This window comes from Pelophylax lessonae, assembly GCF_965119305.1.
Source record: "Pelophylax lessonae genome assembly, chromosome: 1".
Lineage (NCBI taxonomy): Eukaryota > Metazoa > Chordata > Amphibia > Anura > Ranidae > Pelophylax > Pelophylax lessonae.
Window position 1 is genome coordinate 779,099,287 of NC_138768.1, and position 19,058 is coordinate 779,118,344.

The 19,058-nt window shown below is 39.8% G+C and overlaps 1 protein-coding gene across 3 annotated transcripts in view; it reads left to right on the forward strand.

Moving 5' to 3' along the window:
* Nucleotides 1-19,058, forward strand: part of KCNIP4 (potassium voltage-gated channel interacting protein 4) — an 888,341-nt gene that overhangs the window by 685,735 nt on the left and 183,548 nt on the right. For all 3 annotated transcript variants that reach the window (XM_082269017.1, XM_082269016.1, XM_082269015.1), the window contains exon 2: nt 12,405-12,529. In XM_082269017.1, coding sequence (XP_082125143.1) covers nt 12,428-12,529 — 102 coding nt within the window. In that variant the 5' untranslated portion in view covers nt 12,405-12,427. The remainder of the gene's footprint in view (nt 1-12,404; nt 12,530-19,058) is intronic.

Consider the following 19,058-nt stretch of genomic DNA (forward strand, 5'->3'; position numbering starts at 1 on the left):
CAATATCGCAGTCCCGCTATAAGTCTCTGATCACCGACATTACTAGTAAGAAATAAATACATAAATAAATAAACCAATTACTTCGTTTGTAGACGCTGTAAGTTTTACACAAACCAATCAATATACACTTATTGGAATTTTTTTTACTGAAAATATGTAGCAGAATACCTATTGAACTGAAATTAAGAAGAAGTTTGATTTTTTACATTTTTTATTGGATATGTTTTATAGCAGACTGGAAAAAATATTGTTTTTTTGTTTTTATTTTTAATTTTCATTCTGTTTTTGTTTATAGCACAAAAAAATAAAAACTGCAGAGGTGATCAAATACCATAAAAAAGCTGTGTTTGTGGGGGAAAAAGTACATAATTTTTATTTGGGGGCAGTGTCACAGGACTGCACAATTGTCAGTATAAGTAACACGGTGCTGTATCACAAAAAAATGGCTTGGTCATGAGGGGGGGGGGGATAAACCTTCCGGAGGTCAAGTGGTAAAGCTTTAGTGCAGTCAAAATCACCAACCTGAAGAATCAGCACAAGAGACATAACTTACAGTCAGGAGGATGTGTGCCTTGTTCTGATTCCTCTTCTGTTAGTGGAAATCTTCCTCCCTCATGCACCCCCCCTAATCTTTCCGTACAGCAGTGTTTAATACAACTAATGGGGTTGTCACAGGCTCTCATCAAAGGAGCCTGACTAAGCTCACCCTTTCTGCACAGCTCCTACATTCATAGAAGCATCTATGAATGAAACACAATCTATGAACGGAGGACAGGTGGATGATTGATAGCTCTGCTTCCTCCATTCAGAGCTTGTGAGTCATTCATAGAAGCTGTAATAATGGAATCTCTGAATGGGGGGAGCAGACCTAGCAATAATCTACCTGTCCTCCTTGCATAGATAGTGTTTCATTCATAGATGTTTCTATGAATGGAAGAGCTGTGCTGAAAGGGTGAACATACTCGGGCTCCTTTGTGACAGCCTTTAAGTTGTATTAACCCTCTGTACTGAAAGAATAGGGGGTAGGAAGGAGCAGGATGGAGAAAGATTTTCACTAACAGAAGAGGAATAAGCACAAGGAACATATACTACTGACTGTTATTTCCCTTGTGCTGATATTTTTTTTCTGACTTTGGCTGCACTTTATCTTTAATCATTTCTTGCCTGCTGAAATCTGCTGAATAGCATGACCGGAAGAAGAAGGAGCTGCACTGTCAGCCAGTCAGTCTCCTATGCATTGGCAGTCTGTAAATCCCACATAATAAGGAGCTTGCTGACAGGAGGAAAGAGCACAGCACCAACCTCATCAGAGTGGTTTATTGATCAAGTTTTACTTAACTACATTGGGTGATTTTGGGTCACCAAATGTCTGCTGTTTGGCAGGCTTATCTGCAGCAAAGGGCTGTTTGAATAAAATTATAAATATTTAGGCATCTAAAACAATTCAAACATATACATGTGAACTGTGTTGTTTGCTGCCTTTCTGCTTTAAGAAGCTTTTGCAAACTAGAAAAAGAATCCCAGAAAACTGCAAGTCAGTACTGAAAGTTGCTGAATATGCAAATTATGAACTAGCATATTTGCTTACAACTAACTAACAGAATAATCTGTCATTACACTTGGCAGTAAGACTGCATGAGGCACATTTTAGTAATGCATAGAGAAACCTGCTAGCTTTTATAAGCACAGATGACGGGAAAATGCAACTTGGGCCGGGTTACTGACACATATTAAGTGTTACAGGTTTGTTGGAAATATTCACATTTATTCAATTAGTCAAAAAAAGTGTGTTTCCATATTAAAGGAACTCATGTAGCTGTTAAAGTGCTAATATATACAGTACAGAATTCAATTTGAATGTGACCTTGACAAACTGATTCTTAAAGTTTACATCGGGGGACTATAGTATGCTACTAGACGCAGCACGCTATCATAGGACTACTTTTCAACTACCAGACCACTAAGCAAGAAATAGACTTCAATTACCAGACCACTAAGCAAGAAAGAGACTTCAACTACCAGACCACTAAACAAGAGAGAGACTTCAACTACCAGACCACTAAACAAGAAAAAGACTTCAACTACCAGACTACTAAGCAAGAAAGAGACTTCAACTACCAGACCACTAAACAAGAGAGAGACTTCAACTACCAGACCACTAAGCAAGAGAGAGACTTTGACTAGCAGACCACTAAACAAAAGAGGGCTTCAAGTTTCCTGAGCTATAATTTTTTTTGTATTATTTAGTTTTTATTTGATTTTTTCATATACATTAAGTGAACACATTTGATCATTCATGTACAAAAAAAACGCATTTCCCTCTTTTCCCTCCCACCTCTCCCTCTGATTTAACCACTTAATCCTTTCACCTTTCTCACCTTCCTTAAAGCCTCCTTCCCTCCCTTTACCACCTACATTTTCGGTACTCCCCATACCTCCATATATTTCCTTGTTTTCTTGAACTCTTCCCATCCCTTCCAAATATTGTAAAATCGCTCCATTTGCTCATCTTTACTGCTGCACTGGTATTCCATTTTGTATGTATACTTGATTCTTTTCAACCAATCCCTCAACGTAGGACTCTCCAGGTCTAAACATTTTTTTAGGATTGTCCCTTTTGCTGCATTCAGTAAATATGGTACTAGTGTATACTTATATTGTTTTAATGGACTATCTGTGTTATGAAATAAACAGAGCCACGGGTTGTCAGCAATCTCCATTTACGCAATCTCCACTATATATTGTCGTACCTTCTGCTAATAGGCTTGTATCTTTGGGCATTCCCACCAGATATGTGCTATAGTACCCTTAAAGTTACACCCCTCCAGCATAATAGGGATTTCTCAGTGTGGTATTTCTGTGCTTTAACTGGGGTTATATACCACCTTGCCAAACATTTATAGTTAATTTCTATCATATTGATATCCCTGGCCAGGCTATGGATGGCTCTCAGAACCTTATCTATTGGTTGCTTTTTCAAGTGTGTTCCCAAATCCTCTTCTCATTTTGAAATGAATGGTGGTGTTCCCGGCTCCGCACACTCCATAAGAATTTTATAGAGCCGAGAGACATTATGTTTTGAAACCATCTTAGAATTGCACGGACGTTCAAGGGGAAGATAATCCTCCTCCGCTCTAATAGGTTAAGGTAGTGATGTCACAAAGTGTCTTAGCTGCAAATACCGCCATTCATTCAATGCCATTAAATCCCTATTGTGTTTCAATTCCTGATAGGAGCACATTTTCCCTTTTTTTCGTTATATCTTTTATTTGTGCATTTTTGTCCTTAATCCATTCCCCAAATTGTGTCTCATTACCAGGTAAAAAATATTTTGTCTCCGTGAGTGCAATTAGCGGTGAATTATATTCCCATTTTGATTGTTTATAAATTATGTCCCCAAACTCTAAACCCATTCCTAGTCAATTTGTGTGTATTTATATCTGACATTCTAAAATGTCATGGAACCCAAATATTGTAACTTAACCATGTCCTACTTAGTATTTTTTCTAGTGTTACCCACCTTTGTCACTTTTATTCTTTGTCCATTCAACCATTTGTGTTATTACCACAGCTTTGTAATACCTTTTAAAATCTGGTGCAGCTAACCCCCCTCGTGTTTTATCTCTAGTCAGTACTGAGAGCCGTATTCCCGGTTTCTTATTCTGCCAAATAAACCTTGTTATTATTGTTTCCAACGTCCTAAAGTAACTCTGGGGTATAAATATTTGTAACATTTGGGATTTATATAGTATTTTCAGCAAGATCACCATCTTGATCAAGTTTATTCCTCCTACCCAAGAGAATATCCTTATTGTCATCCTTCTAATTTTCATTTTAATCTCAATGAGTAGTGGGATATCATTTTCTTGATATAAATTCTTTAATGACAGTGTTAACTTTTAAATTTTAAATGTTAAATTTAAATATGTTTTCCTCCAAGTAAATGGGAAATCTTTTTGCGTAGCTTGTTCATCGTTCTTATTCATGTTTATGTTAAGAATTTCAGATTTTATTGGGCTAATCTTAAAATTTGAAAGCTCACCATATCTTTTAATTTCTTCTATTAAATTTGGCAGTGGTATTCTGGGATTAGATATGTAACAGAACATCATAGGCGTATGCCGCTACTTTATGTTCCTCCCCTCTGATCTTCACCCCCCCCAATATCTGCATTGTCATGATTTTTTTCCACCAGTCTTCACAAGTCTTGGATCACATAGCGCTAAACCTGTTAGCAAGGGTAAGTACTGCAAGAGATTTTTGCATAAAGTGATATAAAACAGATTTATACATTTTTTATTCAAAACTAGATTTACACTTTAAACATGCCTCCAAACAGTACCCAATATAGGAAAAAGCTCTGGTTCATATATGTATAGCTACACCTCTTTAGCCCTTATAGTCTCAAAACTATATTTAAGTAACCCTCAATCAAAATACCAAATCATGACGCAGTCCATAACTCAAAGGTCTATTCACATTTGTCCATTTTCCTGCAGTAAAAAAGATGAATGTCACTTTTGGGTGGGTGGCTCACATCTATACACTGCAGTTTAATCTGCTTTTAAATGGTAACTGGAAGTCTGCATTCACACCTAGGCAATTCAGCAGCATGTAGTAAACGTGAGATTTTCTGCGCGCTACTGTAACATACGTCACTTTGTACAGCGTTTAAGTGCCAAAAATGCAGCAGAGATGCATTAATACATGTAGATAAATACATGCAATGCACCCCAATGAAATGGAAAATTGGGCTCTAAGGGACCAATAACACCTACGCCTTTGCATTACCATTCTCACTGCAATGAGGTGCAAACTAACGCTGCTTTAAAAACAAAAAAAACAGGCAAAAAAAACAAACTTTTTTTGATTTGATACGCTCTCAAACATTGTTTGCCCACCCCAACTCCCTATAAATATTCTTAGTGGATCTATTACATTCCACCAACATATTGATGAATATAGCCGACAGTTCAAGCAACATTAAACAGCAATGAAGTTTTGTAATTATTAATAAAAAATTAAATTTATGCCTTATATGCCTAATACTGCTCTGGTTATAAAATTACCAATTTTTTCCCTAATAGTATATTCTTCAACTTTTTGCAATAGTTTATTTTCTATTTTCTGTGCATGAGCAGGAATAAACTGAAATCTGTCGCATTAACAAAGCCCCGAATTGACAACAAAGCCACAACACACTTGTTAGGCAATAAATAACTTGCCTGCACAGAAGTCCTTGGAATTTACCAGCATCAAGCACAGATATCCATCAAGTAGTGTGCAGCCCTATTGTCCCCAACACGGCAAATATCCTGTGCTATTATTTTGGCAGCAGAAATCCAGCCGAAATTCCCAGTGGCTTCACAGAGAAATATTTGTTTTGTTTCACCCTTGAATTATTTATGGATTTTTACTACTTCACTTGAATGGCTAGTTAGCTATTATAAAATACATTGCTTCGAGAATTGTGTTTTTTTTTTTTTTTTGCCAGCAGTTTCAGATCAAAAAGGATTACAAAACAAAACAGGTAATCAGTTAGTTGCCTATGGACTGACACATTTATACCAATATATCCTACCTGTGCATTTAATGAAATATCTGTGTAAAACTATTCAGGGATACCTGTCACCTCAACTAATACCGGTCACAGCAGGGAGAACTCATTTTGGAGCAGAACACAAGTGTAGCATCATACACTTTGCATCATCTGTCCTGAAGCGCCGTACACACGTACCGAATGTCGGCCGAACGATCGGCCGTCTTTTGTCCGGTGCTGTCCTGTCGGCTGAAAAGTGCTAAAGACTGCACACGAATTTTGTCGGCCAACAACAGCCGACTGCAGAAGTGATGTCATGTGATGGTTAACTTTCCGTGTGTTTTTTCTTTTCTGAGCATGCCCAGTCTTGCTCATCTGCTGTTTGTCGGCCGAATTCTGTACTGACTGGCGAACAATCGGACGTTCTGGTGACGGGCAATAAAAATTTTAAAGTCTGCACGCCAGATTCTGTTCGGCCGAAAATTCACTGTCGGTTGTCTGAAGCATCATACTAACAAGCCGACAATCGGCGGATCGTTCGGCGGCCGAATATTTACGGCCGACAATCGCTACGTGTGTACAGGGCTTAAAAATATCACTGCTGCAAGAATAACACAGTATTAGCATCAAGTGTTGGATCCGTGTTTTGGTTGTATCAGCTGGTGTGACAGGTCTCCTTTAATTTGTATTCAAAAGAAGAAATTGTTATCAAGTTTATTATAAAGAACAATCACAGTTAGGCAGTCCAAGACACCTGGCATTCATTCATCTTGGTTGTAGGCAACATGATCATCCATCCATCGATGGCAATGACCCAATCACACAGCTGTGAGTGTTCAGCACAAATACTACATTCCTTTCTTATGTAGATGACAATTGAAGTGGTGGTCATGCAAGTTCATACAGATTTCTATCTTGTACATATGCATCCTTTGTGCTGGCCACCTAATAGTATTTGCATAGCTCATTTGAACTGACTTTCCCTCATTTGAGCCCAAATCCTTCTGTACCGCGATCGGCCTCTGTTTTTCCTCTTTTTTTGGCCTAATGTGTACATCTCTATACAAAATGTACCATTTTAGACAACCCCAACTCCAAAAAAGTTAGGATGCTGTGTAAAATCTACATTAAAAAATAATGCAATGGTTTGCAAATCTAATAATTCCAAATATATTCACAATAGAGCATAACAAAATTTCAAATGTTTAAACTGAGAAAATTTACCATTTTAAGAAAAAAATAAAATAATTTTGAAATTAATGGCAGCAACATGTCTTCAAAAAGTTGGGACAGGGCAACATAAAGATGGAAAAGTGTTAAAAAGGAAGAACTGGAAGAACATTTTGCAACTAATTAGGTTATTTTGGCAATAAATCAGTAACATGAAAGGGCATCGTAGAGAGCCATAGTCTAAGAAGTAAAGATGGGCAGAGGTTCACCAATCTGTGAAAAGCTGCGTCTAACAATTGTCAAAAAATTTCAGAATAATGTTCCTCAATGTTAAATTGCAATGACTTAAGCCCTGTACACACGCAATGATTATCGTCCAACCGATCGTCCGTCTTTTGTCCAGAGTGGTGTTTTGTTGGTTGGAATGTGCCTAGACTGCACACAAATTTTCTCGCACAACAAAATTCTACTTCAGAAGTGATGTCATGTGTTGGTTTGCTTTCTTTGTGTTCTTTCTTCTCTGAGCATGCCCAGACTTGCTCATAAGATTTTTCCCTGTCGAAATCTGTACTGACTGCACGAAAATCGGCCGTTGTGTTGACGGCCAACAAAAATTTTATAGCCTGCACACCAGATTTTCTTCGGCCGAAAAGTCGGAGTCGGTTGTCTGAAGCATCATACTAACAAGCCGAAAATCGGCAGATCGGACGTTGGCCGAAAATTCACTGCCAATTTTCGACGCGTGTGTACAGGGCTTTACTCAGACTTTTTGAGATTTGAAAATCATTGCCTTCTGTTTTTATGTGGATTTTACACAGCGTCCCAACTTTTTTTTGAGGTTGGGTTGTACCATAAGTGATATGCTACACTAAACTTTTTTTATCCAACCTCTATATTACATCTTTTGTTATTTTGAAAAGCCTATATAAAGGAAAAAAAAAAGTAAAAAAAAAACACTCATGTGATTTAGCCAATCATTTTCTGCATATTAGAACTTTGTGGTTCGTGAAACTGGGGTCGAGCAGGGACATGGCCTTTAACTACATAATGCTTGCTTAAAGGTGTCTCTCTTTATAAATTTAGAAAGTTGGGAGGTATGTATTTGTTAATCTCAAAGGTGATTGTCAATTCATATATAAGGAAATATTAAGGTCTATAACAGTACTTTTCTCCTTCCTCTCTGGACATTTCCAGCTACAGTACTTCTACATATTACCCCTACCAACATTGCAGCAATCACAATAAAACCATAAAATCACAAACAACACTAAATAATGTCTGATGTCAGACAGTATGACTTTCTCTAGATGCAAACCTTTACATTAGAGCAAATTAACTAACAAACAAATTCTAGTGCAACATATATTCCACAAAGTCAAATAAATTAGACATTGTCCAAAATATATATTTTTTTATTTCAGCTAGCCAATTCGAATGCAGATATACTCACACCGATCTTCCACCATATACCCATTCACTAAATTATATAAATATGTGTAACTTTTTTAATATTATAGGTCTTGGTATGATTTTTTTTGCATAGTTAAATTGGTCCAGCTTGGCACATTGTAAGTACCTAAATCTCATATCTGAGTGATCGCTATGGAAGGTAAAAATCATTGTAGTAGTCTGTAAGGAGGTAGTAGATAAGGTGTCACATTCACCATGTTTTCCAACTCATTGAGCACCAAGCAAGGGCGAGGCCTACCCCGGGGTGAGTTCTTCTGGGCTATGTATGCACTTGTACAGATGAGGTACCTTTTCTGGAACAGAGAACTGGTCTCTAACAAACTCCAACAAACTCTCTTGTTGTATTATACACTGATGCATTTTGGGGGGACATGTAGAGCCCTTGCCCTCTCCACATATCCACCGCTTCCAGTAACGGTATGGAGCCCTGCCGTGCACCTAGTGCTGACTCCATGCATGCACTTCACTTAACGCTTTCTCTTTTATACCTGTGTGCAAGTGTGGTGTGTGGGGACCTCTGTGGGGCTGATCTACTCCCATTACTTTGAGAGACGCGCCTGCTCATGGAGAGAGTGCCAACAACAACTCCTCCAGCTAGAAGCTGTCCCACCTGCCACATGTACATGCCTAAAACAGGCTGCTATAGAAACCTTTGTTATCATTGGTAACCACTTGCTTTTTCTTCCCACTGTATTAACTCTTACAGTGATGTCATGCCCCAATGTGCTTTAATTGACCCGAGGCTGTAGACCATGTGTGACACCCTTTGAATAACTTCAGACCAGGCAAGGACATAATTTCAGTTTTACTTAAATAACTTAGCATGATGACATACACTGGTAACAATCCAACATAAAGTGCAGTCTTTTCCTAACATCTCTAGTCCCTAACTTCAGGCTTGTGGTTGTCCCAGCATACCTGCATAGGATGACAGCCCATATTTGACAGTGTCCATAGGAGGTTTCTTCTGGGAGGACTGCAATCCCCAACAATCTCCCTGTACTCCGGCAACGGTGATGAGAAAGATATCTCTCTAGCTATGTGCCCCTTGGGTACAGACTACACGGCACCAGTGGGTTGGACCCAGCCAAGCCTGCCATAAGGAAAACCCAGGAGCAAAATGAACTATACCCTTACCAACTGGGGCAGCGTTAAAGGATAAATTCACTTTTTAGAAAAAAATAATAAATGCATATTTTTTTGCAGGTAAAAAAATGTGAATTTTATTATATATTTTTTGGAGCCTATCAGTCATGCAGGTTTCTAGCAAATCTGCCAGTTTATTTGTGTGCCTGTATGTCCCATATGGTAGGCAGATACAATCTGACAGGAAGAGAGAATGAACTACCCTGGCGCTCCACAGCGCCCTTGTAGTTAAATGAAAACTACAAGCCAACAGCCGCAAACACTGCCAGACCTTGTAATTTTCCATTAACAGGATACTGTGAATAAATGACGTGGCTGTGCATAAATTGTGACACCTAATGGGGGGGAAGATCCCCGCTAGCTGCTAGATCGGGGACTGGGGAGGTGAGGGGGCCATTCTGTTAGTAACCTGTTATACCCCAAATATGGGCGTAACATGTTACAAAAGGTGAACTTATCCTTTAACCACTTGCCAACCAGCCGCTGTACATGTACTGTGGCAGATCGGCAGATCGGCAGGTTCTCGCGAAATGAGACGTCACTTCGCAGAAGTGCTCATAGGGGGGGGGGGGCGTGCGGGCCAGGAGGGGAGGGGAAGCTGATCTGCGGGCCGGCGGCCGCAATTGCCACTAGGCACCCGCTATCGCTCCCTATGTCAGCAATGACCACAGGGCTCCTGTGTTCCTCCTATTTAGGAACACAGGTCCCTGTGTTCATTCCATAAGTTCATCCCACACACAGTTAGAAAGCACCACCTAGGGACACATTTAACCCTTTGATCGCCCCTGGTGTTAACCCCTTCCCTGTCAGTGTCATTAGTACAGTAACAGTGCATATTTTTAACACTGATTACTGTAGTAATGTCACTGGTCCCCCCAAAAGTGTAAAAAATGCCAGTTAGGTGTCCGATCTGTCTGCTGCATTGTCTCAGTCCCACTAAAAATTGCTGATCACCTCCATTACTAGTAAAAGAAATAAATAAATAAAAATGACATAAATCTTTTCCTTAGTTTGTAGACGTGATAACTTTTGCGCAAACCAATCAAAATACTCTTTTTGGGATTGTTTTACCAAAAATATGTAGCAGAATACAAATTGGCCTAAAATAATGAAAAAATTAGATTTTTATTTTTTTTTTATTGGAAATGTTATATAGCAGAAAGTGAAAAAAATTTTTTTTTTTTTTTTCAGAATTGTCGCTCTTTTTTTGTTTATAGTGCAAAAAATCGCAGAGCTTATTGAATACCAGCAAAACAAAGCTCTATTTGTGGGAAAAGGACATCAATTTTTTATTGGGTACAGCGTCGTACGGCTGCGCAATTGTTAGTTAATGTAACGCAGTGCCGAATCGCAAAAAAATGGCCTGGTCATTAAGGGGGGAAAATCTTTCTGTCCAGAAGTGGTTAACCTACAAGTCAGCACTACTATAGTGATTGCTCCAAAAACCAATAGGGTGTGACCACCCTCCTCCTGCGCTTGGTATCCAAACCCCTCGACCACACTCCTCACGGGACTCACAACTGGCTTCTCAAATGGCTTAAGTCTTGCTGCCCATATCGGACTGGGGTAGTCCACCGGTACTAGAATCAAAGAAAACAAAAAGGGCGCACCGACCTAGCGCATTATCCACAGTAGAAGGCTTTATTTATGTAACAATAAAAAATGGCTACTCACAGACGTAGATGAAAATACATCATATCAAGCTAGATTGCTCCAATGTCCGGGTGTAGTCCATACAATCGTTCATAATCGATATGATGACGGCTGACGCGTTTCGAGGCCTAGCCTCTTCCTCAGAGCAATTCCTGTCTAGGTGGCTCTGAGGAAGAGGCTAGGCCTCGAAACGCGTCAGCCGTCATCATATCGATTATGAACGATTGTATGGACTACACCCGGACATTGGAGCAATCTAGCTTGATATGATGTATTTTCATCTACGTCTGTGAGTAGCCATTTTTTATTGTTACATAAATAAAGCCTTCTACTGAGGATAATGCGCTAGGTCGGTGCGCCCTTTTTGTTTTCTTTGATGCTACTATAGTGATTGCTGCAATTCCTTCTGCATAGTGACACAGGGGGTCCCTCACTTGGCAATGCTGCTATTCACAGAACTCCTAGTATTTTGTTCAACAAACACAAAACGCTCATTGTTTGAATGAGGTGAAGACTGTGATGTCACCACCCAGCATCTATACCTTGTCCAAGAGAATGGCTTGTATTCAGTAAAAAATACAAGGCGTATTGTGAAGGGTGACAGTGCCAAGTGAGCGAATCTTTATGGTCACTATGCAGAAAAGAAGGACCAGGATACAGAAAATTGTGGCATTCACTTTAGTAGCGGCAACTACTACAGTCATTGTCACCTTTCACAGCCGTCCCACAGATATAAGTTTGGCATACTTACATTGTGCCAAGCTGGACCAATGTGACCATGCAATAAAGATCAAACTGAGAGTTATATAACTGTATGTGATTGAACCTAAATGCTCCAACATGATCGTACCATCCCAGTCCTCTAAAATGGGAAACTGCTTGTCATGGTGTACCAAAATATATTCAAACAAAACAATGAAAAACATAAGGGAAGAATAAAGGTCCACGTTCATAATGAGCTAGCTGTCTATTCTAATGTTTCTATGAAGCCACATGCCACCATTATCCACTTTCCCATGGAATCAAGCGTATACTGATATAGGGATCAGGCAGATTCTAGAAAGGAGCAGGCTTTACATTTATAACTACTTGGGTTCCAGAGTGGTTAGGGAGGTGAGTTGGTTGTGTTGAGAACCCCTAACTATTCTTTCTCAAACGTCTTTAACATAGTCTGGTAACACTGAAATACTGTACACATGTTGAGCTTTTCTATATAAGGACTTTCAGGAACGCCTTTATTTAAAAGTTTTCTCTTTTGAACTAAATAATGGCAATTTAACTTATTTAAGTATTACATGGTTGTTATTGACTAATACAGCATCAAATCTCATGGGTCTAGTCCTTTGTAATCTTGTTTCTCTCAGTTCTCATATTTGAATCCCATTTGCCTTGATTTCATTTTAACTTTTTGCTAATTATTCTACAGACAATGTGGAAGATGAATTGGAGATGGCCACAGTGCGGCATCGCCCCGAGGCCCTCGAATTGCTTGAAGCACAGACTAAATTCACAAAGAAGGAGCTCCAGATTCTCTACAGAGGATTCAAAAACGTGAGATTTTATTTTTATTTTCATGATTAAATGTCTCTAAAATGAAGTAAGGTCATTCTATTTTGAAGGTCACAATAAATGAGGATGGTGGTAACATATAACAGCCTTACGCCACCAGTATATACATATGAACCTTACAGAGTACAGCATGGTCTTAAAAAAAAAAGTGGGAGGAATTCACATTCCTGAACCCTAAAATAGATCCAAAATTTAGCCGGGTGACAGTTAAAGCACCGTGTAAAAACAATTTCAGTGTTTATTTCTTACATAAAATACCATTTTGACTTTTATTTTGCATCCCCTTGTGGCATCCTTTTTGACATCCCTTTTTGATATGATTTCTGCCAGCTTCTTTCAGGCAATTCCTGTCTAGGTGTGCTGCAGCATTAGATGAACATCATTGCTTTTCATTGCTTGCACTGGCATCCTGATGATATAACAATGGTGCACCAGGCTTCCTGATGATATTACAATGGTGCACCAGGCTTCCTGATGATATAACAATGGTGCACCAGGCTTCCTGATGATATTACAATGGTGCACCAGGCTTCCTGATGATATAACAATGGTGCACCAGGCTTCCTGATGATATAACAATGGTGCACCAGGCTTCCGGATGATATAACAATGGTGCACCAGGCTTCCTGATGATATTACAATGGTGCACCAGGCTTCCTGATGATATTACAATGGTGCACCAGGCTTCCTGATGATATTACAATGGTGCACCAGGCTTCCTGATGATATTACAATGGTGCACCAGGCTTCCTGATGATATAACAATGGTGCACCAGGCTTCCTGATGAAATAACAATGGTGCACCAGGCTTCCTGATGATATAACAATGGTGCACCAGGCTTCCTGATGATATAACAATGGTGCACCTGGCTTCCTGATGATATAACAATGGTGCACCAGGCTTCCTGATGATATAACAATGGTGCACCAGGCTTCCTGATGATATAACAATGGTGCACCAGGCTTCCTGATGATATAACAATGGTGCACCTGGCTTCCTGATGATATAACAATGGTGCACCAGGCTTCCTGATGATATAACAATGGTGCACCAGGCTTCCTGATGATATAACAATGGTGCACCAGGCTTCCTGATGATATAACAATGGTGCACCAGGCTTCCTGATGATATAACAATGGTGCACCAGGCTTCCTGATGATATTACAATGGTGCACCAGGCTTCCTGATGATATTACAATGGTGCATGGTGCACCTTAGCTGTGCAATGGGTGTTTGCACAGCCACTTGTGCTCTCCACCAGGGGCACATATTACAGGGTAAAAGGGTGACATTTCTTGCTCCATAACAGAATGTGCCTAAACAAAGAACTTTCATGGCTAGAACACTGGTTATTCTTTTAATGAAACCTGCAGATAGAAAAAGATTAAAAACAGATTTTTTAACCTAAAATGCAAGACCCTAGGAACACCTTGGAAAGATACAGTATCTCACAAAAGTGAGTACTTCCCTCACATTTTTGTAAATATTTCATTATATCTTTTCATGTGACAACACTGAAGAAATGACACGTTGCTACAATGTAAAGTAGAGATTGTACAGCTTGTATAACAGTGTAAATTTGCTGTCCCCTCAAAATAACTCAACACACAGCCATTAATGTTTAAACCGCTGGTAACAAAAGTGAGTACACCCCTTTTTTCAGTTTTTTTTTTAATTGTGGTGTGGGGTTTTCTTTAAAATCTATACCAGACCCGAAGGGCACACTGCACTGGTTTTTTTTTTGCTATCAATGGTATTTTATTGCTGGCAATTTAGATATAATTTTTTTCTTTATAGATGTCAGTTTTGCTGCAGCAGGTTCTATATGGTACAGATGCGCCACTTTACCGGCAGACTAAGGGGACCCCCAGGCACTATATTTAAAGGAATTTTTCATTTTTATTGTTTCACTTAAAGCATCATTAAAATCATTGCGCCTGTAAAAACTATCTTTTAACCACTTCCGGACCGAAAGGTTTTGCCCACTTAATGACCAGGCCATTTTTTTATGATTCGGCACTGCGTTACTTTAACGGACAATTACGTGGGCTTGCAACGCTGTACCAAAATAAAATTGTTGTCCTTTTTTTCCCACAAATAGCGCTTTCTTTTGGTGGTATTTAATTACCTGTGCAATTTTTATTTTTTGCGCTATAAACAAAAAAAGAGTGATAATTCTGAAAGAAAAAATATATATATTTTTCACATTCTGCTATATACCATTCCCAATAAAAAAATGTAAAAATCAAATGTTTTCATAATTTTAGGCCAATTTGTATTCTGCTACATATTCTACATATAAAAAAATCCCAATAAGCATATTTTGATTAATAAAGTTATCGCGTCTTTAAACTAGGGGAAAGATTTATGTCATCTTTATTTATTTTTGTTTTACTATTAATGGCGGCGATCTGCGATTTTTAGAGGGACTGTGACATTGCGGACAGATCGAACCCCTAACTGACATTTTTTACACTTTTGGGGAGACCACTGACATTACTACAGTAATCAGTGCTAAAAATATGCACTGTTACTGAAATAATGACACCGGCGGGGAAGGGGTTAACCCAAGGGTGATCAAAGGGTTAAGTGTGAGCCTAGGGGAGTGTTTTATAACTGTGAGGGGGAGGTACTTCAGGAATCAAAACAGAGACCTATGATCCTAAATAGGAGGATCACAGTCTATCTTTGTTCATTCCAGAGAGAACAATGATCTGCTGTGTTTACAACAGCAGACCAATGTCCTCTCTGAGCGGGGAGCGATCGCAGGTGCCCGGCGGAAATCGCGGCTGCCGGTCCCATGGATCAGCTTCCCTGCTTCCTAATGGGGTGGGCACGCCCCTGGGAGTGCTCCCACAAACCGACTTACCCATACATCGGTTCGTGCAGCCGAGCCAGCCTGCCACAGTATATCTGCGGTAGGCGGTCGGCAAGTAGTTAAATGAAAAAAAATTTGCATTGATACTTGTTCCCCAAGGCAGTACTTGGGCCCCCCATGCCCTTTGTTATGGCCAATAACTTGCATATAAGCCTTCAAAATGGGGGCTTTAGATTTTTCAAGTTCGGGTCCCATAGACTTTAATAGAATTTGAGGCTCGGGTATGAACGTTTTACATGTTCGGGAGTTCTGGTGCGAACCGAATAGAGGGGTTCAACTCAAACAGTGGTTAAAAAAATATATGAATAATAATTTGTTGTTTTTTGCTTTTGGTGTTTGCAGCTAATCATAGACCACTGTAATTATTGACTGGCTTAGACATAACTCCTGGACAAATGTGCTGGATCATGACAGCAAAGATACAGAGGTTCAGGTCTGTCCTCTCACAGTTGAAAGTTAAAGGCATGAGCCAATTAAAAAGTCTAGCTGTTGTGTTCTGATGTAACATTTTGGATACATCACAGGACACTCAGTGAGCCCTCTATTTCAAAAGGGTCTGAGATGAAAAATATCTTGAGTTTTCCAAGTCTACCAGTTCTGTCTTTGGTCTTTGATAACATTTTTTTTTGCTCTCATCTAGTTCGTGTTCTCTGTTCATTTTTTTAATACACTCTCACTGCGGCATGGCAGTAGTTGCTTTTCCCTGTGGTTCAATGTATACAGACAGCACTGACTTATATCCAGATGCACACCAAGACGATTTAATTTCCCCTAAAGGCTCATGTTTTATATACATTTTGCCTATTAGGATTAGCATCTGTTATATCTGTTCCTGGAAATCTTACATAAGTACATTCTTGCCAACAGTTGTGATATTTATTTCCAGAACAGTTGCCAGATGATGCCCATAAGATTGCACTGCCCCATAAAAGACCGCATATTTGGAAGCAAAGTTGTTTTTAGCGCTATAGCAACCTATTTGCTCCCATAGTATTTTTTTTTTTCTGAAGCAGGTTTGAAAATCAAAATACAAGCAAAATAAATTCAAAACAGAGGGAGCTGGTTGCTACTGTATGTCTACCAAGAACATTTTATAAAATACATTTTCTCTTTCCTTCATTGGCGGACACAGCGCTCCATAAATCATAACTAGTGGGTTATATTGCCTCCTCCAGGAGTAGGATTAGGCAGAACAAAAAACACCTGGCTACGCCCATGGTCCGTCCTCAGCTGGTATATAACCCCCCTCTCTGCTCTAGGTAATCAGTTTTAATCTGTCTAGGCATCAAATAGGACCTAGGCTCCTAGCTGGGATCTCTGGTTCTAGCAATTTTCTCTTTCCTTACATCTTTTTTGTTTTTCTCTCAGGAGATCTACCATCAACTGCCGGGCTGGGCGACAGGCTGGATAATCTAGATCCAGCGTTCCCCCCAGCCAGAGATGTATAGTAACTAAGTAGAACTACTTCACTACTGTACTTAAGTACTGAAAGGCGGTATCTGCACTTTCCTAGAGTAGAATTTTTTTCTCCTACTTCCATTTTTACTTCACTACATTTTTTCGATGATTTCAATACTTCTACTCTGATATTTTTTTTTTTGTGCTGCATAGTTACTCGTTACTATTATAAAAATTACCACCGCCAGAACAGTAGATGGCAGGTTTCATGAAGCTCAAAACATGTGTATTATCAGCGCATACGAAAATAAATGCTACTGTATGTATAAATAAAAGCTGCATTTGAAATAATAAAAAACAATATGATGTTCAAACTTTTGATTTCTTTCTTTAATAACTACATAACACAGTACTTGTACTTTTACTTTCAGTACTTCAGTAGCAATTTTTTTTTCAAAACTACTGGTACTTTTGCTTTCAGTACTTGAGTAGCAAAATTTAAAAAAAAACTACTTGCAATACTTAAGTACAAAAAATGTTGAATACTTTAGTACTTCGACTCAAGTCACTTTTTGATTGAGCAGTTCCACTTCTACTCAAGTCACTTTTTGATCGAGCACTTGTACTTTTACTCAAGTATGGGTTTCGAGTACTTTATACAACTCTGCCCCCAGCCCAGCCAGCAAGTGCTAGGTCGGCCGCGACATAGCCTCATTGACAGAGGCTGGCCCGCGAGTTAAATGACTCGCAGGGGCGCATACGACCGGGCTTGGGTATGAAGTGCAGCGGCCCCTTGGCCGACAGCTCCCCTACTTTGGTGGCGAGGAGTTCTGTCTGAAGCGTTACCATAGAAGGGTAAGTACAGTCCCCCCTCTCCGCTTCTGGTGATTTTCTTTGAGGTGGACACGGGTAACCTTCAGGGAAGGTCGGACCTGCCTGCAGGTTCCCTCCTCCTGTCCTTAAATCCCTATCTGAGCTGGGATTCCCCCACTTCCTTTCCCCCCTGTCTGAAACTAGAGTCTGGTGGGGATCCCGGGGCAGAGAATGCAGCAGAGACCCCTGGGGTCTCCCCTGCTATCCCCACTCTGTAAGAGTCCTGGGATAGTGTGTGTCCCGCCCTGGTAGTCTGGAGAGATCCCAGTGCAGGAGCATGCCCTGCTGTTTTCAGTGTGGGTATAGTGCAGGGGGCATCCCAGTGCAGAGACCGGTGCAGAGTGCACAGCAGAGTCACCCCTAAACGTGTGTCCTACCTTCAGGGGGAGTCCCCTTGCAGAGGATGCAGCATTGCAGAGGGTGCAGGAAAGATCCTGGCAGCATGCTTCACTATTTGTAGTTGATAGTGGCCATTTTCCCTTAGTCTGGCTGGTCTCCGGTTGTGAGTATATTTGATTGCAGTTTTATTAATAAAATATCCATACAGTATTATGCTATAATTTCTTCATTTTAATTGGACTGAGCCCACCAAGGAAGCAGAAGAAAGCATTTTGTTCGGACGATTTCCTCATCAGTCTTCCAGGGCCCTATACTCAGCTCTAATTAGCCACATCTGGCCGAACAGAGGGTCTTTATTTCTGGTGAGTAGGGGTTCATGAGGGGAGTGTGGCACCTTGGCACTGATGAGCACCTTATTTATTGGCCTATTTACAGACTTCTTTGAGGAGTTTTTATTGAATTTTTAACATTTTTTATTGATTTTTTTTTATAGTTATTGATTAATTCTTGATACACTTTTTGCATCTTTGCACATTCTTTAGATTTGTTTATATATGGACTGTATTCACCTGGCACTTTATTTCTAGCACTTTGGTCACTTAATATTTATTTATGCATTTAATAGCAAGCGCTGTAATATTTATTTATTCATTTACTTTCCCTTTGGGTGAACAGCAGCTGCTTTTTGCCTTTTTTTTCCTAGTATTCATAGCACAGGTTTGATAATATTATTCAGTTGGTCCATGGGCTGCAGTTTATTTGTGATGCAGCTTTGGATACAGCTCCTTTGCTGTCTAAACGTTGGTTCAGCGGTGATTAGCTGCATGCTGTGGCTTAAGAATTGGTCTGCAGACCAAGCCTCTAAGAAAGCTCTAATTGATCTGCCCTTTCAGAAGATCGCTTATTTGGGGCAACCCTGGATGACATCATTAAGGGTATCAAGGGGAGAAAGAGTACCTACATGCAGCTCCTCTAGCAGATTTGGCTCCACAGGAGGAAATCGAATTTTGTGTCGAGGTCAG